This window comes from Sparassis crispa (assembly GCF_003851025.1).
Source record: "Sparassis crispa DNA, contig_000003F, whole genome shotgun sequence".
NCBI classification, from domain to species: Eukaryota; Fungi; Basidiomycota; class Agaricomycetes; order Polyporales; family Sparassidaceae; genus Sparassis; species Sparassis crispa.
In genome coordinates this window covers 1740537-1765068 of record NW_020939750.1, presented here as the reverse complement: position 1 = coordinate 1765068, position 24532 = coordinate 1740537, and the positions used below count along the sequence as shown (strand labels likewise).

General features: G+C 49.5%; 11 protein-coding genes across 11 annotated transcripts; 3 read left to right on the top strand and 8 right to left on the bottom strand.

Annotated features, from left to right (window-relative positions):
- Window positions 1-421: 421 nt before the first annotated feature.
- Window positions 422-3747, top strand: SCP_0406740 (predicted protein; the record flags this gene model as incomplete). Its single annotated transcript, XM_027757402.1, has 8 exons — window positions 422-685; window positions 734-1552; window positions 1608-1952; window positions 2006-2151; window positions 2204-2595; window positions 2648-2839; window positions 2889-3000; window positions 3048-3747. 8 exons carry the CDS (start codon window positions 422-424, stop codon window positions 3745-3747), a joined length of 2970 nt encoding a protein of 989 aa, XP_027613203.1.
- Window positions 3748-4326: 579 nt separating this feature from the next.
- On the top strand, window positions 4327-5047 carry SCP_0406730 (hypothetical protein; the record flags this gene model as incomplete). The annotated part of the gene is made up of 3 exons (XM_027757401.1): window positions 4327-4494; window positions 4543-4827; window positions 4880-5047. The coding sequence occupies 3 exons, from the start codon at window positions 4327-4329 to the stop codon at window positions 5045-5047; spliced, it is 621 nt and encodes a 206-aa protein (XP_027613202.1).
- Window positions 5048-5700: 653 nt separating this feature from the next.
- On the top strand, window positions 5701-6057 carry SCP_0406720 (hypothetical protein; the record flags this gene model as incomplete). The annotated part of the gene is made up of 1 exon (XM_027757400.1): window positions 5701-6057. The coding sequence occupies one exon, from the start codon at window positions 5701-5703 to the stop codon at window positions 6055-6057; it is 357 nt and encodes a 118-aa protein (XP_027613201.1).
- A 3392-nt stretch (window positions 6058-9449) lies between these two features.
- On the bottom strand, window positions 9450-11890 carry SCP_0406710 (putative AC9 transposase; the record flags this gene model as incomplete). Its single annotated transcript, XM_027757399.1, has 12 exons — window positions 9450-9670; window positions 9723-9915; window positions 9968-10140; window positions 10198-10411; window positions 10473-10585; window positions 10640-10742; window positions 10799-11008; window positions 11159-11323; window positions 11381-11458; window positions 11513-11581; window positions 11632-11769; window positions 11825-11890. The coding sequence occupies 12 exons, from the start codon at window positions 11888-11890 to the stop codon at window positions 9450-9452; spliced, it is 1743 nt and encodes a 580-aa protein (XP_027613200.1).
- Window positions 11891-13979: 2089 nt separating this feature from the next.
- On the bottom strand, window positions 13980-14294 carry SCP_0406700 (hypothetical protein; the record flags this gene model as incomplete). The annotated part of the gene is made up of 1 exon (XM_027757398.1): window positions 13980-14294. The coding sequence occupies one exon, from the start codon at window positions 14292-14294 to the stop codon at window positions 13980-13982; it is 315 nt and encodes a 104-aa protein (XP_027613199.1).
- Window positions 14295-14545: 251 nt separating this feature from the next.
- SCP_0406690 (hypothetical protein) lies at window positions 14546-14785 on the bottom strand (the record flags this gene model as incomplete). Its single annotated transcript, XM_027757397.1, has 1 exon — window positions 14546-14785. One exon carries the CDS (start codon window positions 14783-14785, stop codon window positions 14546-14548), a length of 240 nt encoding a protein of 79 aa, XP_027613198.1.
- A 1621-nt stretch (window positions 14786-16406) lies between these two features.
- Window positions 16407-16940, bottom strand: SCP_0406680 (hypothetical protein; the record flags this gene model as incomplete). The annotated part of the gene is made up of 2 exons (XM_027757396.1): window positions 16407-16645; window positions 16730-16940. The coding sequence occupies 2 exons, from the start codon at window positions 16938-16940 to the stop codon at window positions 16407-16409; spliced, it is 450 nt and encodes a 149-aa protein (XP_027613197.1).
- Window positions 16941-16952: 12 nt separating this feature from the next.
- On the bottom strand, window positions 16953-17831 carry SCP_0406670 (hypothetical protein; the record flags this gene model as incomplete). Its single annotated transcript, XM_027757395.1, has 2 exons — window positions 16953-17142; window positions 17209-17831. 2 exons carry the CDS (start codon window positions 17829-17831, stop codon window positions 16953-16955), a joined length of 813 nt encoding a protein of 270 aa, XP_027613196.1.
- Window positions 17832-18958: 1127 nt separating this feature from the next.
- Window positions 18959-19285, bottom strand: SCP_0406660 (hypothetical protein; the record flags this gene model as incomplete). Its single annotated transcript, XM_027757394.1, has 1 exon — window positions 18959-19285. The coding sequence occupies one exon, from the start codon at window positions 19283-19285 to the stop codon at window positions 18959-18961; it is 327 nt and encodes a 108-aa protein (XP_027613195.1).
- A 1005-nt stretch (window positions 19286-20290) lies between these two features.
- On the bottom strand, window positions 20291-20626 carry SCP_0406650 (hypothetical protein; the record flags this gene model as incomplete). Its single annotated transcript, XM_027757393.1, has 1 exon — window positions 20291-20626. One exon carries the CDS (start codon window positions 20624-20626, stop codon window positions 20291-20293), a length of 336 nt encoding a protein of 111 aa, XP_027613194.1.
- Window positions 20627-21382: 756 nt separating this feature from the next.
- Window positions 21383-21916, bottom strand: SCP_0406640 (hypothetical protein; the record flags this gene model as incomplete). Its single annotated transcript, XM_027757392.1, has 1 exon — window positions 21383-21916. One exon carries the CDS (start codon window positions 21914-21916, stop codon window positions 21383-21385), a length of 534 nt encoding a protein of 177 aa, XP_027613193.1.
- Between the last annotated feature and the right edge of the window lie 2616 nt (window positions 21917-24532).

Here is a 24532-nt window from a genome sequence, read left to right as displayed (position 1 = left end):
TATCACTGATGGCAGCATATGGTTGGCGGACCTCGAAGTTGGCGGAGATGGTGGCAAAATGTATTCGGTCGAGAAGTTGTGAGTGCTAGTGGGGCAGATGGCGGCAGTGTTGGCGAGCGCGCGGTGCAAGTGCACGTTTCCCTTTTGAACATTATGCTACTCCGAGTCAAGGCAAAGTTAGCACTGAGGGCGACATACGATTGGCGGACCTCTCACCAACATGGCATCCTTATCTGCATAACGCTGATATGGTGCCTAAAGAGACCACAAGGTGATAAGGCCCAGGCATTGCAGCCATTCTTAACCACTTTGATGAGTAGTCTGATGGGCAGCAAGGCCGTGTGTGATTTGCATGTGTTGTGCGATAGGGACACAATGCTCATCAATTGGCTTGGAATACGACTCCTCACTGACCTGAACCATGAGCAGACGCAACAAAAGCAGGCTCGTTGTAGACCTGGATGACGAGGTTGAGTTTGTGACCAAGGTAGCTAAGCAGACCACTAGGGGAGTACGCTATGTGGACGTACCTTTGCCCATGCCCACGGGTTCAAACGTGCCATCGCCTTCCAAAAGTCCATTGAAGGCTCCAGCTTCAGGCTCCTTGTTTAACTTGGATGATGGCAACGTCCTGGGCAACATAGGTGTGCCGATTCAGCTGGATCCGGCGGCTCGGAAGACAAAGGTGGGCACTCCCGCCATGACCATCTGACGGTCTGACCATGCGCGATAGACCCAGAATGACTTCATGAGGGACTGGATACCCCACTGTGATGACTATCTTCATGCCATTGTCGAGATGGAAGCCCCGCCTGAGCCCAGAAACTGTGCGGAATGCAAGGTTGGCGAGGGACGGTGGCAATGCCTGGACTGTATGGGCAGACTGCTCACCTGTACCGACTGCTGTCGTAATGGCCATCAGCGTGCTCCCTTCCATCGGATAGAGCATTGGCAGGGTCATTATTTTGAGCCGGCATCACTGTATCGGGTTGGCGTCTGCATCCATTTGGGGCATGGCGGAGATTCCTGCCCTCTGGGCGCCTTCACAGCACATAACAACCCTGCGCCGGTGGTGGCCCCGAGGTCCGATTTCTGGAATGCCTCCAATGAAGACCTAAATGCACATGATGGCGAGGTCTCAGATGATGGCGAGGTCCCATTCAACTTTGCACCTCTGGCAAGCACCCTTGACGGTGAAGCAAGGCAAACCGACGATGCTCCCGATCCCACTTGGGAGGAAGATGTGCCACCGGTGCTCTCCCGGCCACCTCGCCGTGATAGTTACGGGAATCGGACCATAGTCATTGTCGGCATCTCTGGCGTTCACCATATCGGCGTTGACTGGTGCCAGTGTGAGATGGCAGTGGAGCGTGACATGCAGCTTCTTCAAATGGGACTTTACCCTGGTACCGTCAAGGATCCCCATACTGCCTTCACATTCGCTGTCCTCGATGATTTCCTTCTGGAGAACAAAGAGTGCAAGACGGCGGCATTGAACTACTACAGCAAGCTCAAACGGGTCACGAGCAATGCCTTCCCTGGCACCGTTCCCGTAAGTGTTCACATGCATTCCCATGGCCCAACCGTTCATGCCAGTTCCTCGCCAGGACCGTTATCGTGAGCTGATGCGGGTGTCCCACCAATGGCGCCAATTCAAATATCGCAAGTGGCACGGCTTCTCACATGATGCCCTCCGTCCTGTGGAGAAGGGTGGCCTCGCCATCTTTTGTCCCGCCTGTCCCCAGCCTGGGCTCAACCTGCCTTTCGATTGGCAAGCGGATCCAGTGCAGTGGAAGTTCAAACGCGGCTTTGTCATGGATGGCAATTTCAGTGCAGAGCACATGAAGATGAAGCACCCCGAGGAGGACGTCGCCCTCAGTGATGGCCAGGCATTCATGGTTGGCCAAGAGGATTACAAGGCTCATCTGGCGGTGGCCATGGAGTCGCATCAGGTGCGTGTCTGGCTGCACGTTCTTCTTCCACCCTTGACTCCTAAGCCCACCAGCGCTCCACTTGTCATGAGCACCGCGCTGTCAATCAGGCCAATGTGGATCGCGCCAACCTCGACGCCACAGGAATCGGGGCCACTGCTTGCGCCAGACATGGTTTCTTCGTCCCTCATACTGTCGTCAATTTCCAGAAGGGAGAAAGGTTCGCATATGTCTCTTGTCATGATTCATTCTCACCGACGCACCCTCTGCAGACAAATGAATATGGATTACTCTCTCAGCAATGCGCTCCTGACCCTCACCGGTATCACCCTCATCCTCGTCATGTACGACATCATGTGCCAGTATGGCGTCCATGTCCGCAAACATTTCCGCCACAGCGCCTATCTGAGGATGCCCTTCGAGCTCAAGGTAGACCAAGGCATCGGCTTGTTTCATGTGCACGGACACCAAGATTGCTGCTTCCAACGATTCTCGCCCAACTTTATAGTTGGCGCTGGTATGGTCGATGGCGAGGTCATCGAGACCCTGTGGGCGCCGACAAATGAGGGCTCAGGCAGTACCAGGGGCATGACCCGAGCTCACTGCCAAGAAGTCCTTGATGATCACATGAATGACTCCAACTGGAAGAAGACGACTCGCATGGGTGAGCCTGGTTTCTCCTTCCCTATTTGCCACCTGCCTTATGCTGCCTATAGTGCCAACCTTGATGACAAAGTGGAAACGCGTGCTCCTGGGCTTCCCACGAAGCAAGGAGTCCTTTGAAGCTTTATCTGCATCCACAGATGAGGATGTCCTTGAGGCATGGCAGAAGGAGTACGACGACGCTATGGAGGCTCGCCAAAATGATCCGAAGATTATGGACACCTTCGATGTCCAGCTCATGAAGGGTGAGTATCCTTCCATCGTCGTGTGGCATGTAGTTGACGTGAATGCAAGCCCCGGGTAAAGACCTCACCCAACTCAGACTGGCGGGCGAGGAGTCCGCCAAGGGCTTGGAGAAGGGCACCGCCAGATGGTTGTCGACTGGCCTCAAAATTCAAGAAACACAGTGAGTTTGCCTCATCTTAACAAAAATACAGCTCTGACGGCCTTCAGGCTTAAGCTTGCGAATGATATCCGCAAGGCGGGTCAAAATCCGAGCGTGGCGGAGGACCTCAAGACTCTCGAGCGCCGTCAGCGCCTTGAAGTCAGCATTCTCACATTCCAACGTCGCTCTGAGAAGTTCATGGGAAGGTTGGAGGACGTTCCCGCCATGGAAGATCGTGACGATGGTGCGCTCTGGGATTTCTTGGATGAGAATCCTTTTCAAATACACCCGGAGGACGCTGAGTATGGTGAGGATGCGATTCCTCCCGAGCGAGCTTCCTTGAATTTACCTTTGCAGATCGGATTCGTGGCCGCCGTCGCCAACGGGCTCCAGACCCTGGCGGCCCAAGAGTTGGAGTTGCGCAAAGGCCTGATGAATGACATCCTCCACGAGCTTCGCATGGCGCTTGGACTGAAGTCTTACCTCTACCGCAAGAGGGTTCATCCCGCCAACAGCGTCGGAACCATGACCCGTGCACAGGCGGAGGTTCATGCTGCCGATCAGACCGTCTTGGCCTGCGCCAGGCTCTATTCCGCCAACCGACGCACCATTATGCGCTTAGACGCCACCGATGAAGACTTGGCCCTCTATCGCCCTTTGGATAAGAAGGACCTGCACGTGAAGACTGCCGTCATCGAGGCTAGCACCTCCGGGCTCAGGAACGTCAACCTGGCTTGGTTCTGGACCATGGATGTCGCTGGAGATTGAGGTTCATCAGAATGGATGGACGAGTGTTCGTAATTGTCCGATCGATCTCTAGGCCTCCTGCTAATTTACCCTCCAGTCTATAGAGTGAATTGGCTGCGTGCCAGAGCTCGATATGAGAGATGGAGGGAGGAGCGTGTCTTGGTCCACTCTGAAATGGCCTGGACCATAGCCACCTTCAAGCGGAATGCGAAACGATGGGCTCACTGGCTTGAGATGACGGATCCTTCCTGGCAGGGTCATGTTTGCTATGCCGCCAGGCAAGTGAGTATGTGGCGGACCTTCGCCAGCCACGCCACTGACGCTTTCAGCCACATCCTCTCCCTGGACATTGAGGACGAAAGGGCGGGCGATGAAAATGTGCTTTGAGTCAGGGTTCACTGGGGTGTACGCATATTCATGTTTGCTATATCGATGTAGTGATCGTCATGTATGTAATTCCTACTCACCAATATCACATTTGGCGAAGTGACCTCCATCCTCGCCTGAGGGCTTCATCTCGGCATGTGCTCTCCAATCGCATGACATCAGACATCAGATAAGGTCGATCAGATATCAACCTCGGCTCATCCACTCACTGTCATGTCTGCCCAGTCTTCAACATCAGATGCACGCCCCTGCCTGTTCTCCAGAGGGAGGTTGCAGTTGGAAGTCTACACTTGGAGGATCCAAGAAGCTGTTCTGGCACTGGAGCCTGACCCAGATCACTTCACCAAGGTCCGTTGGGAGGAAGGCTTGCGCCGGGAGATGGTACGCCTTTCTTGCTGATATCGCCTGACCCTGCTGAGTCCTGTGCAGTTCGCCGTCAGGGGTATCTGTGGTGACCTTGCGTTGGCGAGTCATGCTGACCATATTGACCATGGCGGAGTTATCGCCAGTGTCCTCACCGTCTGCACTTTCAATCACGAAGTTCTGCACCCCATCAGCATTGACGTCAAGGCGATTCCACGCCCCACCACCCTCGTTCCTCGTCCTAAGAACCTACTCAAGGATTCACCCGACTACTGGTGGAAATGGGATCATCAGGTTGGGCCGGCGGGGAGCCCTATGGAGGCCTGGTGGTACAAACTTGGTGATCCCTGGGTGAGTGGTACGTTCCAGCACCTTACAGTCTTGCTGAACCTCGAGAACGTAGGAGAAGGTGTACACCATCTCCGAGTCTACACTGGTGCAGCTTGAACAGCTGCATGTTCGTGTTGTGAACCTCACTAGTTGGTTGCACGAGAGGACAGATCAGAACCTGGATGTGGTGCTGGAAGAGCTGCAGGAGGCGACACGGCAGCTGCGTGAGTTAGGAATGTAATCGCCCAATGCCAGGCGTCCGTTCGTGCTGTAGTGTGTCGAATATAAGGTTGTCATGTCTTTGAACCTGGGCAATGTACCTGGTGTGGTAAGGCGAAACATAGTAGCCACATACTCTCCTCAGGAGGGCACATCCCCAATGGTATCTGATGCATGGCTCGAAAGTCAATGCCACATGGGAGAGTTTGGCGAAGTCATTCTGGACTGCATGTTCAGATGGCGAGTGATATCCACCACAGTTCGCCAACCCTACTCACGGTGGAAAGGACTGCCATTCATCTCCACATACTCTACCCAGAAGGGCACATCCCAAATTGTATCTGATGCATGTCTCGAAACGCCGATGCCAATTGGGAGAGTTTGGCGAAGTCATTCTGAACTCCATGTTCAGATGGCGAAGGATATTCGCCACAGTTCGCCAACCCTTCCCACAGTGGGAGAGAGTGTGATACTGCAAGGAGAGCTGATAGTGAGCTAACCAGAATTGGAGGGAATGATGGGTGGATTACGTGGAAATTATTGGCCGGCGGTAGCTCCATCATTGCCCTGTTAGGCGGTGGATCAATCACTGAAAAATATGCCCATGGCGGTTGACTGATCGCTGAGAACTACACCTATGGTGGTGGGCCGATAGGTCTGAGCAAGAGGTGCCGCATGAGCAATGACTCGGTGTCGGAGCCCCCTTCTTCTGTGGTGTCCTTTGGCTCGTACGCTGATTTGCACATGTCCGCATCCTCGTCTACTTCATGCTCTTCAGTTGACTTCGGGTACAATCCATTCACTTCGTATGGTCTACTTCTTGGCTCGGGCAACCAGGTGTGGCATCTGCCCATGCTTCCCCCTGACCAATCTCCACGTTTCATACATCCGCCCATGCTTCCCCCCGACCAATCTCCATGTTTCATACATCCACCTATGCTACTCCCTGACGAATCATCCGGTATGTTCCTTCACCCACCCATGCTTCACCAAGACGACACGGACACGATACGAGCCCAGTTGACAACCTAGGGCAAGGCAAATAACTCAGCTATGCCCGGGCTAGTCAGATATTTCAGGCGACCCATGCTTATGGGCTCAGAAAAATACCTATGGTGGTGGGCCGATGGCTGTATAATAGCCCCGTGGTGGTGGGCCGATCGCTCAGAACACTACCTATGGAGGTCGGCCCATCGCTCAGAACCCTACCTATGGGGTTGTGCCGATGGCTGTATAATAGCACCGTGGCAGTGGGCTGATCGCTCAGAAATATACCTATGGCGGTGGGCTCATCGCTCAGAACACTACCTATGGAGGTCGGCCCATTGCTCAGAACACTACCTATGGTGGTGGGCCGATGGCTGTATAATAGCACCGTGGTGGTGGGCCGATCGCTCAGAACACTACCTATGGCGGTGGGCCGATCGCTCAGAACACTACCTATGGCGGTGGGCCGATCGCTCAGAAATATACCTATGGCGGTGGGCCGATCGCTCAGAAATATACCTATGGCGGTGGGCCGATCGCTCAGAAATATACCTATGGCGGTGGGCCGATCGCTCAGAAATATACCTATGGCGGTAGGCCGATCGCTCAGAACACTGCCTATGGCAGTCGGCCCACCGCTCAGAACACTACCTATGGCGGTGGGCCGATGGCTGTATAATAGCACCGTGGTGGTGGGCCGATCACTCAGAACACTACCTATGGCGATGGGCCGATGGCTGTATAATAGCACCGTGGCGGTGGGCCGATCGCTCAGAACACTACCCATGGCGGTGGGCCGATGGCTGTATAATAGCGTCATGGCGGTGGGCCGATCACTCAGAAATATACCAATGGCGGGGGGCTGATCGCTCAGAAGTATACCTATGGGGGTCGGCCCATCGCTTAGTACTACCACGGTGGCGGTGAGCCGATGACTGTATAATAGCCCCGTGGCGGTGGGCCGATCACTCAGAAATATACCTATGGCGGTAGGCCGATCGCTCAGAACACTACATATGGCGGTGGGCCGACGACTCTATAATAGCCCCAGTGGCGGTGGGCCGATCACTCAGAACACTACCTATGGTGGTCGGCCCATCACTCAGTACTACCACGGTGGCGGTGGGCCGATGGCTGTATAATAGCACCGTGGCGATGGGCCGATCGCTCAGAACACTACCTATGGCAGTCGGCCGATGGCTCAGAACAGCTCCAATGGCGGTGGGCCGATGGCTGTACAATAGCCCCGTGGCGATGGGCTGATCGCTCAGAAATATCCCTATGCGGTGGGCCGATCGCTTAGAACACTACCTATGGCGGTGGGCCGATCGCTCAGAACACTACCTATGGCAGTGGGCCAATGGCTGTATAATAGCCCTAGTGGCGGTGGGCCGATCGCTCAGAACACTACCTATGGCGGTGGGCCAATGGCTGTGTAATAGCCCCGTGGCGGTGGGCCGATCGCTCAGAACACTACCTATGGCAGTGGGCCGATGGCTGTATAATAGCCCCGTGGCAGTGGGCCGATCGCTCAAAAATACACTTATGGCGGTGGGCTCATCGCTCAGAACTATCACCGCGGCGGTGGGCCCATGCCTGTATAATAGTAGCATCATGGTGGTGGGCCCATCGCTCAGAAATACTCCTATGGCGGTGGGCCCATCGCTCCAGCATTCCCTTCATCGCCATGAGCCGATCGCTGACAGCTCCTTACACAGACCGATGGGCCGACGTCCGCTGGCTGTCCAGTTCATGACAATGTCAGGGTAAATGGGAGTCCAGTTCACAAACATGACTGAATGGGCTGAAAACATGAAAGTGAGGTAAGAAAATGGTGACAAATGGTGATGTGGCTGATTGGACATCAAAATGCACACAGGGGATAGATGTAGTATACCTGGACATAACTGAGTTTGAATTGATATACTGCATTTATTTATTTATTTATCCCATTTATTGTCCTTGAGGGCGAAGCCCTATGGTAGACAATAACCACTATAGCTAACTAGTGTATGTATAAGCAGGGTGTCGAATAAAACATTGTGCCTATGTGAGTGCAGGACTTTGTGAATGAAAAACTGTGAGTGTCTGCAGGTTAGGAGATAAGTATACATGGAGTAAAGATGGGAGAGGGAAGTAAAGTAGGGCATATCTGCAGACACACATTCAGCACTCTTGGTGAGTGAACACTAGAAATGATCTAAACCTGCTGCCCTTGTGGGTGGTAGAGTCTACCCCTGGGTTTGTCCTCTTGCCGCAGTCAGGGATCCGTCTGGTGGTCCCCCACCAGTCATCAAAACTCCTCTAGTCTCTAGGGCATGGATGTGTCACCTGACTGCCAGTCTGTACAGTAGGAGGGTGTAGAGAGGGTAAAGGACTGAAAAAGGGTACAAGATGAAGCATAGCGGGTGAGAGCTATCAGAACTGCGATCTGACTGGTGTGGGCTATCTGAGTTGAGTTGCCCGGACCATGACCTTGTTGTCTCCCACACAGGAGGCTGTGTAGATGATGAACTCTTCATGGATTAGCTTCACTGCTAGGGTGAGGCCTACATCTTCGGCTTCATAGACTGTGTGTTCTGATGACTTTCTGAGGTGATATCACAGGATCTTTGGAATTGTGTGACCTTGTCTGTATAGCATGGTGGCCGCTCCGATGCCTTCATCAATGTCTGATCTGTCTGAGTAGACATGAATGTCGTGTCTCTCAGCCCATCTCACTTCATCCTTCAATGTATCGGCCTTGCTGTCAGCAATAGAAACTTGGAAGGAGGGTGATCATGTGGGCAAAAAGCAGATGAGGGAGATAATCTCAATGTCATCTGGCTGGAGCTGATATGCATGGAGAAGCTCATGCAGTGGAGATTGTTGATGTTTGATGTAATGTGAGCTTGCATTCTTAACATGGGTGTGCAGCGGGTGTGATAGAGGGAGAGTACATAGGTGGGCCACTGCACAGTGGCAGTGCTTGTCAACTAGAAGTGGAAAGGGGAGGAGGTTGGCATGCACATCTAGCATGTCACTTGCTGTCATTCTCATGGCATCTATGATGAGGAGTGCAGCCTGATGTTGTACCCGTGAAAGCATCTTGATTGCACCGACTGAGCTGTATGTTGTCTTATGGCCAGGAACCTTCCTGACAGGAGTGAGAAATATGTCTGCTGCATATAGCATGTGTGGGACCGCTATGCTAAGGTAGAGGCACTGCATGTGAGAGAATGGGATTAGGCTATGGCACGGGTCTTCCCGTGGGTGTCTGAGACTATACCCGCACCCATACCCATTGTAAACTCATACTCGCAACCCATGGGTACAATGGGTATGGGTTTTGGGATGGGTTTACATGGGTACTCATGAGTATGATACCCGCAACGGGTACGACACATGGGTCCTGTACTATAGCACATGTCTCGCGTAGATAGTGTGCTATGTAACCACTACTGAATAGAATCCCACCCATCTTCCATTTCCTCTTCATCACCCGGCATATCAGCCATCACTGTGACTGCCTTAACATCAGCATCCTCCACCATACCGAGCAGACTCCAAGACCCGAGGCACAGCAGTGCACGAATAGTCTGTGCTGATAGCCGACTACGGACATGAGAGAGGAGGAGCCGGCCACAGCGAAGGATCCGCTCGACATTGACAGAGGTTGCTTGTAAGAAAATTAGCTTACCACAAGTAAATATACAAAGCAGAACACCTACCTGGAATAGTCAAGTAATCCAGGGCCATCCGCGACAGCCGCGGATAGGTCACACACACACGGTGCCACCAAGTGAGGAAATTCTCGACATACTCGGGATCAGTGCTCAGGTACGCATCGAGTTCATTCTGCAGCTCGGAATGTTTAGGTGCGACAAGTGCGGGGATGTGATCAAATATATTGTGGTTCTTGTTCTGAATGAAGGCAATCAGTGACTTTATCAAGGTGTGCATATACAGCACACACCTTGATGTTCGCCAATTGCTCAGGACTCTGCATACCACCACCACTCTCCTTGTCACCAGACATAGAGTAGGAGCATCTGAATTCTTCACGCACCAGCTCCTCAGTGGTGTTGATCCAGCTCTGCTCCCACTTGGCCTGCTTGAAGTATGAAAGTTTGTGTCGAGGATGAAGCACTGCATGTAAAGCTCAATAAGTTCAGTGGATCAGACATATGACAAGTTAAAGCCCACCCATAGCAATGCGGTAGACTTCTGAAGAGTCCGTAAGTGTGTAGTACTTGTTCAGTGTCTTCTTCGCAAGACCCAGCAAAGTGTGTATAGCAATGTTGAGAGTCTTGTCCAGGGATTCCGTTGTCAGTCGTTTATTGATGTGGTCCGTCGCGGGGATAACAGTCACCAGATTCGGAGTAAAATGAGAGAAGAACAGCATTGCATCCTTCAAAATCTGAGAGCGGCAGTTTGAGTGTCGTTTGCAGCCACGTATGTCACATCACAGTGTGACTTACCTTCAGAACATCACGGAGCTGGCTGGCGATTGCCCACTCCTCCTCGGACGACTCAAACTGTTGCAAGCCTAACTCGCGATCAGCACTGATCGTGTCAATTGCTTTTCGGTAGTCTAGAGAAAACTCGAGCATGTCGTAAGTGGAATTTCATCGAGTTACAACATCACGCAGCATGATGCGTTCCGCTAACTTCAGATCATTCAGAGTCGCATACCAAGCTGGGAGGATAATTGTCATCGAATGCACGATCTTGAATGCAAGTTTGCGCAGCTACGAGGTAGGGCATTAACAACAACCCAAGGTGTGTTATCCTGTCCAGATCTTACCTTTACAAGCACTAAATTCACGGGCCTAACGTTCTCTGCCAGACTCACGTGTTTGTCATCTGTAAAGTCAAATAGGCCCTCGAGAAGCTCTTCATCCTCACTTTCGTCGACTGTGGCCTCATCTCCTGTATCCTCAGCACCCTTTTCTGCACGGGTAACAAGATCCTCGAAATCAAGATCCTTTGCCAGATCTACTAATGTAACGTGCCGCTGTTGTATTGCAGGGCATAAGTACCAAGTGGTACTTGTGCCCTAATCTTATCTAATCATCATGTATTATGTAATTGTTGTGTACTATTTGTATGCGCTCTGCGTGTATCGAGCACGCGTCGGTGTGTTGAAGTCAGAGACTTTACACACCACGACCTTGATACACGCACAACGCTCCAGAATAGAGCTTGGTGCACTGTATCTGAGGTTCGGTGTGATAAGGTCTTGCCCCCCCATTACAACTAAGTCCTGTTCTGAATCATCGAGGCCATCCCCTTCACTTTTCTTAGGTATGCCAAACTGTCGCAACAGGGCCTTTGCAACCAAATTAACGATGTGCAAGAAACAGCGCATTCAGTTCAGCTCACCCACAAAATCCAGGAGCAAGTTAATTAATCCCTCTGTCATCGTGTCATTGGAGGATGCGTTGTCTGCGGTCAGGCTGAGGATCTGAGTGATCAAATGGTGAGCTTGTTTGTTGTGTGTGACTATGATTATATTGACCTTGTCCAATATTCCGAAATCATCCAAGATCTTCGCAAATGTCGATGCCAAATTCAGCCCAGAGTGCGACTGGTCCTGCATTGTCAGTGAAAATCGACGACGGATAATGGATAATGTACCTGGGCCACTTCAACAACATTCAAGACCATCACGAGTGGCTCACCCTCACGTTCAAGATGCACTGACACAGCGACAAATGCTTTGTGGTTCGGTGATGTCCAAGCATTGGTTGCAAAATTGAGGTCCCCGTCATATTTCTAGGTAAGTTTTCAATAATTTAGTGTCATCGCATGACTGCAAACTGAGTCTCACCTGTAGCATCTTGGCGATGCGCTTCCGTGTTTGAGCAAATACAAGTTTGACATCATGTGACACCATGGAAGCTGACGGGATATAGTACTCAGGTCGCCCAATCTTTATCAAACATTGAAATCCGCGGTCCTCGACTATCTTGAATGGTCATGTACTTTTGGACACCCAGCGGACAATCTCCACTCTACAGCACTCACATCAACTTTTGTCAGCAAGGCAATGATAAGATCTTACTTTGTCTCAGTGTGGGTGTGCTGCCGATGAGAGTAAGTGACCTTTCCCTTACCTTTGCGTGCAAAGGCAGCCATGATTATGTCGTTCTCTAACAGGGCCTTGACGACAGCCATCCTAGCCTTGTCTACATCCTTTGCCTTGTCCACTGCCAATACCGCATCTTGTCCCCAGCATGCTTTTGCGTGCTTGCACAGTCCACCTGTTGACTTCACATCGCTCGTGTCAAGGTACCGCCGGATCGTTCGCTTGCACCTTTTAGCTCAGTGATGTCAGTTATTAAAGATAATCTTTTCGACTAATAAGCAGTAATTTAGATAAAAATTGTGTCTAATAAGCAAAGATCATCCTTCAGATCATCCTGAGATAATTTGAAGAATCATCTGAAAATTATCCGAAGATAAAATTATCTACAAAATACAACTGAGAAATTGCCACCAGCCAGGATTAAACTCTCAACCTCATGGTAAATCACATAACATGTTTTCAACTCATGCTTTAGACCACTAAACCATTGGGCCTTGCAAGTAGTAAACCTTATATATAATATGTAACCTTCTTTTTTGAAAGTAACTTAGTCAAATTCTGACTTTCAAAAGACAGTAAGTGGAAAACTCTAAAGTTGACTATGAACAAAGATGGTTTTAAAACTTGTAGCATTCATGTAATAACTTAAAGAGTCATTACAGCATCCTCTTAATACAGTTTAGCTGAAAAGTTTCTAGTTTCTTAGCAAAACAAGTTAACATATAACTAAAGAATAGAGGCTAAGATTCTAAGAAGCTGGCTGTTAATTCTTTATTACAATAGCTCATATAAGTCTATTAGACAGTGAATCAGTATTGACAGATAGATAGTAAATGTTTATAATTTATAACATACCTACTAGAGCAAGAATACTTACATCTTGTTATAGACTATTGTAATCTCATCTGAGATTACAAGACATTATATAAATGCTACAAGCTTTAAAACCATCTTTGTTTATAGTCAACTTTAGAGTTTTCCACTTACTGTCTTTTGAAAGTCAGAATTTGACTAAGTTACTTTCAAAAAAGAAGGTTACATATTATATATAAGGTTTACTACTTGCAAGGCCCAATGGTTTAGTGGTCTAAAGCATGAGTTGAAAACATGTTATGTGATTTACCATGAGGTTGAGAGTTTAATCCTGACTGGTGGCAATTTCTCAGTTGTATTTTGTAGATAATTTTATCTTCGGATAATTTTCAGATGATTCTTCAAATTATCTCAGGATGATCTGAAGGATGATCTTTGCTTATTAGACACAATTCTTATCTAAATTACTGCTTATTAGTCGAAAAGATTATCTTTATTAAATCACAATGATGTTTAGCTGAACACTTGAATGTGTGGACACGACGGCCATCGACATATTCAATTGCCGGAGTCAGCTCAAAGAATGCATAGATCAATGACCACCAATCCTTCATCAATTCCTCTACAGTGTAAGTGAGCAGTTTATTCTATATACACAAATGTGATCAGTCATACCCAGCTCCGCTTCTGAGTTCACCTCAATGGGCTCGGACTTGGCAGATTTCTTGGCCTGGATGGTCTCTGTATGGTCCCCGGTCTTCTGAGGCTGTCAGCGATCCTTGTATGTATAGTATTGGTCCAGCCATTCGTTGCCCTGTTCGATCGCCAAAGCCGATCGATACAGTGCATTGATGGTGTGTTTCTCAGGTAATAGTAGGTGGGCTAGACGTATTACTTCTACCATTGGTAGCGGTAACATGTCCATAAACCTCTTCCAGAAAGCATATTCCGTTGGGTATTGCACCATGCGATCTACATGATGTAATAGCCTGTCGTATAGCTCACTCACACCACCACGTGATAAGCTGTACATCGCCTTGTCGTACTTCTCAGATGCTATTAGCTCTGAGTCCTTGTGTAGGAATCATCTGTGGAGGTGGGTCATTGCATTCTCGAAGTACCATTGTCGTACTTCGCAGTTCGGTGACTGCACATTCAGGAAGAACCAGTTGGCAGCATCGTTTTTAAGACTTTGCCCCAATATTCGCAGGCAATCTGCATCCATGGCGTCACCAGTGATGTGGAGAGTCTTGAAGTATTCCAGTAACTTCTGTAGCCAGACCTCGAATGCATCAAGATCGTCCTTCCCATCATATTGCGGTGGTGGAGGCATCTTGGTGACTCTGAGGTATGCTGGTGGTTCGTCGATGGGATCTCTTGATATCATCTTGTCCACCATTGTATGGATCCTCTCGATTGTGGGAGATGTATCCGGAGGTATTGCTCCTGGGCCATGCAATCGTTGTATGGTCACGTGGCCTGTGTGCATACCTGGTGTGGCTGTTGTATTCATTCCCGGGAATCGAGGGGGTCGGTTCACTGTGGTAGTGACTGCCGGGTTTGGCTGGATCACTCCTGATTGGAATGTTACGTTCCGAGCAATGTTGGGCTGTTGCATAGCCGTTATTGCGTTTACTGCAGGAATTTGTGTCAGTCCTGCAGGTCGTGTGTTCGTTCCCACCATGGGCTGCCCTTGTGGCCCACGGGGGTATCCAGGTCCTGCAGGTCATGTTGGTCGAGGAGGCAGTGGTGGCAGAGTAAATCCATTGGATCGCGGTAGCCATTGTCTTCCAGATTGGTGTCCCCGGGGTGGTGTTGCAGGCCTTCGACCATTTCTTCTGAAATGGTCGAAGTCATTCCTGTCATCTCCGGGGTATGAACTGGAGTCATCTGAATCGTTACTTCTGGGGTCGCCTTCAGGAGCTGTTACTGGAGCTGTTACGGATTGGAGTGATCCCCACATCGTGCGAGGTGTCGATGATACCAGCAGTTGTACTCTGAATGCCCTCAACGCCCTTTTGGACTCTGGAGCCATCCGGTCCAAGTATCTGATATATATTAACACCCTTCAATTGTAATCCTCATCCAGCTCTCCCTCTTGCTGTGGTCGGGCCAGCCGATGGTACGCGCTCTCAATAATTATATCAGGAGCACCTGCCATCGGGTCCTCGACCTCTGAGGGGTATAACCCTCACTCTACCGCTATCTCCTCGATAAAGTTCCTCGTTCCCGAGGGGACGGGTTGATCCATTGGGTCAACTTCATCTCCTGAGGAGTTTTCAAGTTCGTCCATTATCCTTTCAAACTGCTCGTTCTGCACTTGGCAGGTCCATTTGTGTGCCTCACGAATGGCCTGCATCTCGCGTTCTTGCTTTTCTTGCAACACGTTGAGTTCGCAGTTTGCCTCTTCTCAAGCCTGCTGGAGTGCCTCTCGAGCTTTTTTCCTGTGCACACATTCTGATGAGCTCATGCTTGCAGTACTTCCTGGGGCTCTATCCTTAGCGCGACGTATTTCATCTGCTAAGGAAGATGTCATTTGCACTGGCAGGGCCGGGGACAGAAATCTCTGTGAGTAATGCGAAGGACGTCGTGGTGTCCTTCCCATTCTCGTCATTTCCATTTCTTCGCTGGCCTGGTGAGATCCAGTGAATCTCACCGGCGTTCTGACATTATGGTCAGAGGCGGATTCCCGCTGCTGTTCGTCCGTTCGGCCTCCTCATGTTGAGCGTGGGGGTTCAACGTACAATAGAGTAGGGGATCGTGGGGCTGGTGATGCCAGTTCTTGCCCACGGTCTGTTATTTCTGGGGCTGGCGTGCCAGTGTCTGCGTGCACGCCATCATGGGGTGCGCTCTCGGCCACATCTGCCAGAGCTGCATGCTCTGCCTGTCTTGACTGGGAGCGTGTTATCCGTGTGTTTTTGGGGCCTTGACTTGCCATTGGGTGGCAAGTTAAGGTTCTTGATTTCTTGATAGGGGTCTTCACTGTCGAATAGAATTTTTTGCAGGGCGAAATGGACTGTAAAAAAGTGTAATGGGGGGGGCGAGACCTTATCACACCGAACCTCAGATACAGTGCACCAAGCTCTATTCTGGAGCGTTGTGCGTGTATCAAGGTCGTGGTGTGTAAAGTCTCTGACTTCAACACACTAACGCACGCTCGATACATGCAGAGCACATACAAACAGTACATAACAATTACATAATACATGATGATTAGATAAGATTAGGGCACAAGTACCGCTTGGTACTTGTGCCCCGCAATACAACAGCGGCACGTTACACCCTCCCCCACTGGACACGTTCCACGGAACCATAACACCGACTGCGCCATCGAGTGGATGACGCAGGCAGCGATGCGAGGCGGGATGGCATGATGAGGCAAAATGACAGGCCAAGGCAATGACAGACACAGCCAGAACACACAGGCAGGTTGTGGGCACACGAAAGGTATGCATCACGTCTCCAGCCATGGCCCACAGCAGCACGTCAATGAGAGGCATGCCAGCGTGAGCTAGTGGCCACCCATGTCGTGGTCAGGGTCACCAGCCTCAGGGGTCGCTCCGGGGTTGGGACTCAGCTGAGTGCTGCCAGCAGGGGCATTGCCAGCACCGGGTGTGGGTGGTTCGGGGTCTGGTGGCTGCATCACCACGTCCTCATCGACGAGTGATAACAACTCATGGGTCGGGGGTACCGGTCGAGCATGTCCGTCACGAAGGTCCGCCGGGAAGTGTCCCTCGAACGGGGTCACATCTTCGAGGACCCGTCCAAGGATGTAGTTGCAATGTCAGCAGTGGAACTCCTCGAGGAATCCAATCCGCATAGGATGGAACCCACGGGCAGCATACCAATGTGCGACATCGTATATGGACGAATTTTGGGCGGATGAGTCGGAAAAAGGGGCCGGCTCGTTGTTATTTGCCACTGGGTAATGCCCGACCTGTACGATCCATGCGTACAGTCCAGGGATGGAGAAAAGCTCTGCAGTGTGCTCAATGAACATATTGTGGGCCGTCGCGGGTACACCGGGTGGGATAATGGGGGCCATGCAGCGTGCAAGTCACATTGCCTCCAGGTCCTGGTGTAGGGGGGCCTCCGAGCGGTTATTGTTCAAGTGCCTGATGGCCCAGTGAACCTGGCTCGGGTTCTGTGCATACCACGCCACCCACTCGTTGAACGTCGATGAGCTGGTGGGGTTGGTCATCCTACGAGGAGGTGGAGCCATCGGCGGGTAGATCACTCCGGAGCTGCTGTGACATCACCACGACATGAGCAAGTTCATCATGTCGTGGGATGTGGTCAAGTGTCCATCTTACTGCATCTGCCGGATGAGGTCGGTCACCTGGGTGCATGCGCCATTGTCGCCCCCATGGGCTGCATCAATGAGGCGCTGCGAGTCACGGACGTACCGGGGTACAAAGTTGTACCACTCGGTCGCCTTCCACGGCTGCGTGTTGACCGGTAGGGGGAACGTATCAGGCCAGTTGTGCGGGGCCGGTGAGACATCATTATTGGTGTCCGACAGCCACGGCACTGTCTTCTCCTTGTCGTCGCTCCTCGATGCTTCTTGCCTGGGAAAGTTCATCAGGCCGCAGTTCCTCTGACACTGCTTGTTGAGCCGCTGGACCTCAGCGTCGTTGGGCTCATTGTCGCCATCTGTTATGGACGGCTCCAACTCTGACTCGTCATTGTCAATGTGCTCGTAGGCCTGCTGCACGCGCGACTTCACAGGGGCGGGGGCAGGACCAACTGGAGGTCGAGGGGCGTAGCCAGCTGGCGGTCCTGAGGTAGGACCAGTCAGTGGTCCAGGGGCACCACTCCTTGGTGATGGCCCTGGGGGCTTGTGTCTCAGTGGTGGGGGCATTCCCGGGGCATGGTGTGTGGCCGAACTCGGCCTACTTGCTGCGAAGTAAGGCAAGTCACCAGTGGTGGCCACCATTGTATTACAATTGCCCACAACACTGGGCAGGCCATTGTGCACAACTCACCAGCCATTGTAATTGTAATAACACTGGGCACATTGTAATACAATGGCAATTACAATGCCGGCCACATTGTAATTGGAAAAAGAAGTGTTCACAGTGAGAGTTGAACCCCTGGAGTTTTGCTTATATAAGCTACACAAGACACATGCTTTAACCACTACACTATTGGTGCTTGCTGTTACTTCAACCTCAATTGTAAATAATGAGTCTGTCCACTACAATATAATATACAAGCTTCTAATGCACATTTTAATATTATATCTAATACTATTACTTTAAAGAGTTAGAAAAAGAGATAAACAAGTAAGAGAACATAAATAGACACTATAATAGTATTTAACAAAGAGTTAAGAAAGGAACAGTAACAAGTGTTAGTATTTGTAATAGAAGCTTGTATATTATATTGTAGTGGACAGACTCATTATTTACAATTGAGGTTGAAGTAACAGCAAGCACCAATAGTGTAGTGGTTAAAGCATGTGTCTTGTGTAGCTTATATAAGCAAAACTCCAGGGGTTCAACTCTCACTGTGAACACTTCTTTTTCCAATTACAATGTGGCCGGCATTGTAATTGCCATTGCATTACAATGTGCCCAGTGTTATTACAATTACAATGGCTGGTGAGTTGTGCACAATGGCCTGCCCAGTGTTGTGGGCAATTGTAATACAATGGTGGGAACCACAGCTGGGCAAGTATCGCTGTGCTCCCCCAGTTGAGTATCGCACCGGGGATCGACATCACGATCCGCTCACGTTCGACGGTGGTGAGTACCGGCGCAAGCTGCTGTTCATCGATGGGGGAGAAGACCTTTGCTCCCTCAGGGGAGGTAGGTATTCCAGTGAGGATGGTTGTCTACATGGAGCCCCGCTCAGTCACCCGCAGTAGTCCGGGGACGATTGAGGTCAGGAACTCGACGCGATCTGCCTGAGGAGGCATTCACGCTCCCCTAGTAGGTTGTCGACTCATTGTTGCTGTGTGGTTGCTTCTGCTTCTGCCGCATGGAGTTGCACTTGCAGCTCCATGTTGCATTGCTGCGTGGGAGTGTCACCATGTCCTCCCCCTTCCAAGGCCATGTAGGTCTAGAAGTGCTCCCAGAACAGGTGCTGCTCAGCGTTGAGCGCATCTGTGTGGGCTTCCTGGTAGGGGGCCATGTTGCGTGCCATCGCGATGTGTTGGAGATACCCGTAGCACACGGTGCACACCTCCGTGTGGTATAGTGTGAACTGGTGGGTCCCAAATGAGACCCACCATTCCACCACTGTCGGGATCGGCAGTGGTGGCAGCATCACTACTGCATTCCCAGCACCCATTGGTGCTGTGGTTGTCGATGTTGCTGCGATCGCTGGGGCTGCCATCGATCGTATCGCGATCAGTGGTGGTGGTGGTTGCAGTGGGGCCTGTGGCATCACTGCGATTCTGAATTGGAGCCGCGGGGATGTCGACCTTGGTCAGCCTTGCTGTTGTGTGGCGGGGCAGCTTGTTATCGCCTCATCGTCATCGGTTTCCATTGGCAAGGTTGGTTGGGACATGGTGGTAAAAGTGTGAGGACGGTGGCCTTTCCACACGTGTAGTTACACGGGCAAGTGCCGGTGTCTCACGTGATCTGTCACGTGGACATGATGCGTACATCCTTTGATGTTATATGCATCCGGTCCTCCACTTATGGTTATTTTTTCTTGCATTTCACAGGTGGTGCAGTCTTGCGCATAGTGTCTAGCATGGGTATTTCATGGGTCTGACAAGGTATACCCACACCCATACCCACAGAAAACCCATACCCATCACATGGGCATGGGTTTTCCATGGGTTGGGTATGGGTCAGCTATGGGTCAGGACCCATCATGGGTATCCCGTGGGTTGCAGTGTGGGAGTCATAGTATAATAGCAGTATGCAAGTCTTTGTGCTATCACCTGCCATGCTTTCAGAGTAATGAGATGGGTCTTCTGAGCTGTATGTAATGCCAGGTTTGAATTATCTAATAGAGGTACTGTACAGTTATGCCACCACCACACTTCTGGAACTCTATGTTTACAACAAACCCATAAGATGGCCCATGGGTTTCCATGGGTTACTCACTGCTGACCCACACCCATACTCATGGATACCCATACTTACAACCCATGTGGGTTGGTGATACCTATGCCATACACTACTTGCGCGGCAGCGCTCTCCAGTCCTTCACACCCATTAGTGTGAAGTACTCGTCAAGCGCGGTCAATTCCTTGCAGTGGGCGTATGGCTCCCATGTATGGTCGCCTAGCGTCCATCGCACATGGAATTCGATACTATTGCCATCCCAACGATGGCCTACGATTTCATCCACCAGCCATTCCGTTTCCACATTGTCGCCAAAGTCGTAGTACGACTTTGCCTCACGGTGCGGAAACAACACATCGTCATTGGACTCATATCATCTGAGTAATGAAACGTGGAATGTAGGTAAGATACGCCGGTCCTTCAGTTCTTGCGGTAACTCTAGCGTGTAGTTAGAGGTTGCCGCATGAACATCGGTGATCTCGTATGGTCCAATAAATTTGGGCATCAGCTTCCTCGCGCGACCTTTAGGTAGTGCAAGGTTCTGCGTGGATAGGTACAACTTCGATCCAATTGTAAACTCCGGCTCCTCCTGCCGTAGTTTATTGGCTTGGAACGTTTGGTGTGTACAACTCGCGATGATGGCATTATGCACCATCTTGAGGTTGGCCAATGCTCGTTGGGCAAATTCCTGCACACCCATGAATTTCATGGTTCCGTGCAGGTCTCCAATCATTCGTGGTAAGTATCCATAATTAAGTTCGAATGGGGCAAATCCTGTGGTCGCGCTCGTGGCTGAGTTCAGCGCTAACTCAACCATCGGGATCTTGTCTATCCAATCTAATTGATTGGGAGACACAATGGACTGTAGAATTTGGGATACCAATTGGATGGTCCGCTCAGACAGCCCATCAGTTTGCAGATGGAATGATGTCGACATGAGTAACTTTGCACCCAGGAGTCGATGTAGTTCATGCCAAAATTTCGACGTGAACTTTGAGTCCCGGTCTGAGATGATAGACTTGGGCATCCCATGCAGTCGCACAATCTCTTGGACATAGAGCTCAGCTATGTCCGAGGCTGTGCTCATCGTATTCACGGGGACCAGATGTACCATCGATGTAAGGTGGCATATGACTACCCATAGGTAGTCATATCCCTTTGATCACGGGAATGAGCTGACGAAGTCTATTGCTATCGAATTCCATGGAAACCGTGGAATCAGCAAAGAATAAAGTAGTCCCACTTGCAAGTGATTGTGAGGCTTTGCCGTTTGGCAGGCCCCGCATATCACGCAGAATTTTTCGATGTCGCGTCCGATCCTAGGCCACCAGAACCACCATCGGATGTATTCTGATGTCTTCTGTGGGCCGTAGTGTCCTATGGTCATGTGCCCTCTATCGATGATGATCTCGGTCATCATTCGACGATGGTACAGGACCCTCAGGATGCAGATAACTTTTTCATCCTAGCGGTTCTTCGTATATATGGTCTTGTCCCGGATTACAAAGGTGCTGAATTCCGTTGGGGATTCAATGACCTTCCTGAATAATGGGTCCTCGCCGTAGCCCTTTTGGACTGCGGCCAGGAAAGGGGTATCCTGTTCCAGACGGGCCTTCAGTGGAGGTCCGTTGGTATGTGATTCAGCAATTGTCGGGTCCTCGTCCTTTGCACCTGGAGTTGGTGTCACTAGCAGCAGATGGGAGGCCATCTCACTGGCCTCTTGATCCCTTGACTCCTGCACATCCTTGGACAGCTGTGCTGAGCGCTGGGTCATTCTGGCATGCAGCTCAGCAATGCGGTTGGAGGGTAGGTCATCCCACTCAGGGTCTAGATGAACATCTGCATTTGCATAGTCCTGGATGGGTGTGAATTCATCCGCATTGTTGTTCTCATAATACCTCGATAGGCAGTCCACGACCTTATTGGTCGCGCCTTCTACATACTGGATTTTGTATTGGAATCGAGACATGTACTCATTCCAATGAATCTGTCGATTCATTGGGTTGGTTACGCCTTCGAAGTACTTCAATGCCTGATGGTTGGTTGCGATCATTATCGGTCGGCTGAGTAGTTTGTCCTCCCACTTGAGGAGGGCTTCCAGTATCGCGAGTGCCTTGTGCTCATATGTTTTATAAGCACGTTGCACACTCGTGAATTTCTTCGACAGGAAGCCAGCTGGATGACATGTTCACCAGTCTGGTCCCTGTCCGTACATCACTCCAACACCATATAATGACGCATCAGATATCACCCAGATGAGTTCTGGTTGATGTGGATCGATTGGCTTCAGAATGGGTGCCTTGTATGCCAAAGCTTTGATCATTTCGAAGCATTTGGTGTGCATTGGGCACCATACGAATGCTCAGTCGTTGTGAGCCATGTCCGACAATGGCGAAGTGTACACCGTTACATCGGGCATGAAGTGTCCCAGGTAGTTCACGAGCCCTAGGAACAGCTGTGGTTCCCACTTTTGTATAACAATGACCCAGGTAGCTGGGCAAGGTGTTGTTCACTACTCACCAGTTCTTGTCAACAACAGTCTGAGAGGATTGTAATACAATAACAACTTGTACAAAACAACTTGCACTCAGCCAGGCTTGGACCCTGGTCTTCCAGACACATGATTACTTAAGCACATGCCGCACACACAATTTACCAACTGCTCTATTGGGCCATGCATTTCTCTCAGCCTCAATTCTATATAAGGCTACTGCCTTCTCTAATATACATATTAGAATCTTTTGTAATAACTACTATATCCTGTTGTTACTGTGGCTTCTAAGAGTTATTTGCCTACATTTTTCTATTTATTTCACTCTTCTAATAGCTTTATTACATCTATAAATTTTGATATTACAGTTTTAATCTTATTTGAATATTTACTGAACTAAAAAAGAAATGCTTAATATTAGGCATTCAAAGACTTATTAACAGGGACATCAATCACTGTTAGAAGCCACAGTAACAACAGGATATAGTAGTTATTACAAAAGATTCTAATATGTATATTAGAGAAGGCAGTAGCCTTATATAGAATTGAGGCTGAGAGAAATGCATGGCCCAATGGAGCAGTTGGTAAATTGTGTGTGCGGCATGTGCTTATGTAATCATGTGTCTGGAAGATCAGGGTCCAAGCCTGGCTAAGTGCAAGTTGTTTTGTACAAGTTGTTATTGTATTACAATCCTCTCAAACTGTTGTTAACAATAACTTTGACAATTGACAAGAACTGGTGAGTAGTGAACAACACCTTGCCCAGCTACCTGCAGTATTATTATACAATACTGGCCACCACTGGTGCTAGGAATCATTGTACTTCTTTGTAAGATCAAGGTATTCGCCATTCGCGAATACAGCTCATCTTGTCTGAGTCTGCGTGGAGTCCTCGGTCATCGATTAGATGACCTAGGCAATCCATGCTCCGTGAGTATAGGTCGCATTTCGTCTCGCTGAGGTAGTGCTTTGCCTCCCTCAGCTTACGGAATATGATTTCCAGATGACGTTCGTGTTCTTCGATTGTATCGAAGAACACGAATATGTCGTCAAGGTATACGTTGACGTATCGTCCGATGCAGTCACAGAATATCAATGTCATGAGGCTTTGGAATGTCGCTGGGACATTACAATCGCCTTGTTGCATGATGCACTAGTGGTGCCCAGGATTGTATTACAATTGCCCAGGTGCCTGCTTAAGTCATTGTGCATAACCTAATCACCTTGTAATATTGTAATTTACTGTGCAACATTGTGGTTGTAATTAAGATGAGCCATGTTGTAATACAATGACAAATTATACAAAATGCACTTACACTCAGCAGGAATTGAACCCCTGACCTCACCGAAATTTTGCTGCTTACATAAGCAAACTTCGAAGCACTTTATCAACTCAGCCATTGTGCCTTGCTTAAACTACAGCCTCAATTCTATATAAGGCTACTTTCTTCTCTAATACGTATTCTAATATTTTGTAACAGCTCCTACATTCTACTTGCTACTATTGCCTCAAATATAATAAACCTACATAAAACTGCTTATCTCCGCTTTTTATAAGCTTTATTATATAGATGAATATAAAAATTATATCTTTCTTACAGCTTTAATGTTAATTTCAGCCTTTAAAATAAACTAATAGATAACAAATGCTGAAAAATATGTCCTTAGGTAGATAAATTACTATTAGAAGCAATAGTAATAAGCAGAATGTAGGAGCTGTTACAAAATATTAGAATATGTAGAGAAGAAAGTAGCCTTATATAGAATTGAGGCTGTAGCTTAAGCAAGGCACAATGACTGAGTTGGTAAAGTGCTTTGAAGTTTGCTTATGTAAGCAGCAAAATTTCGGTGAGGTCAGGGGTTCAATTTCTGCTGAGTGCAAGTGCATTTTGTATAATTTGTCATTGTATTACAACATGGCTCATCTTAATTACAACCACAATGTTGCACAGTAAATTACAATATTACAAGGTGATTAGGTTATGCACAATGACTTTAACAGCACCTGGGCATATTGTATTACAATGGTGGGAACTACAGCTGCCTGGATGCTGTCATCATCGGAGCTCCGAACTTCGATAGAGTCATCAATGTCTGGTACTGTCTCCACCGTCACCTTACGAG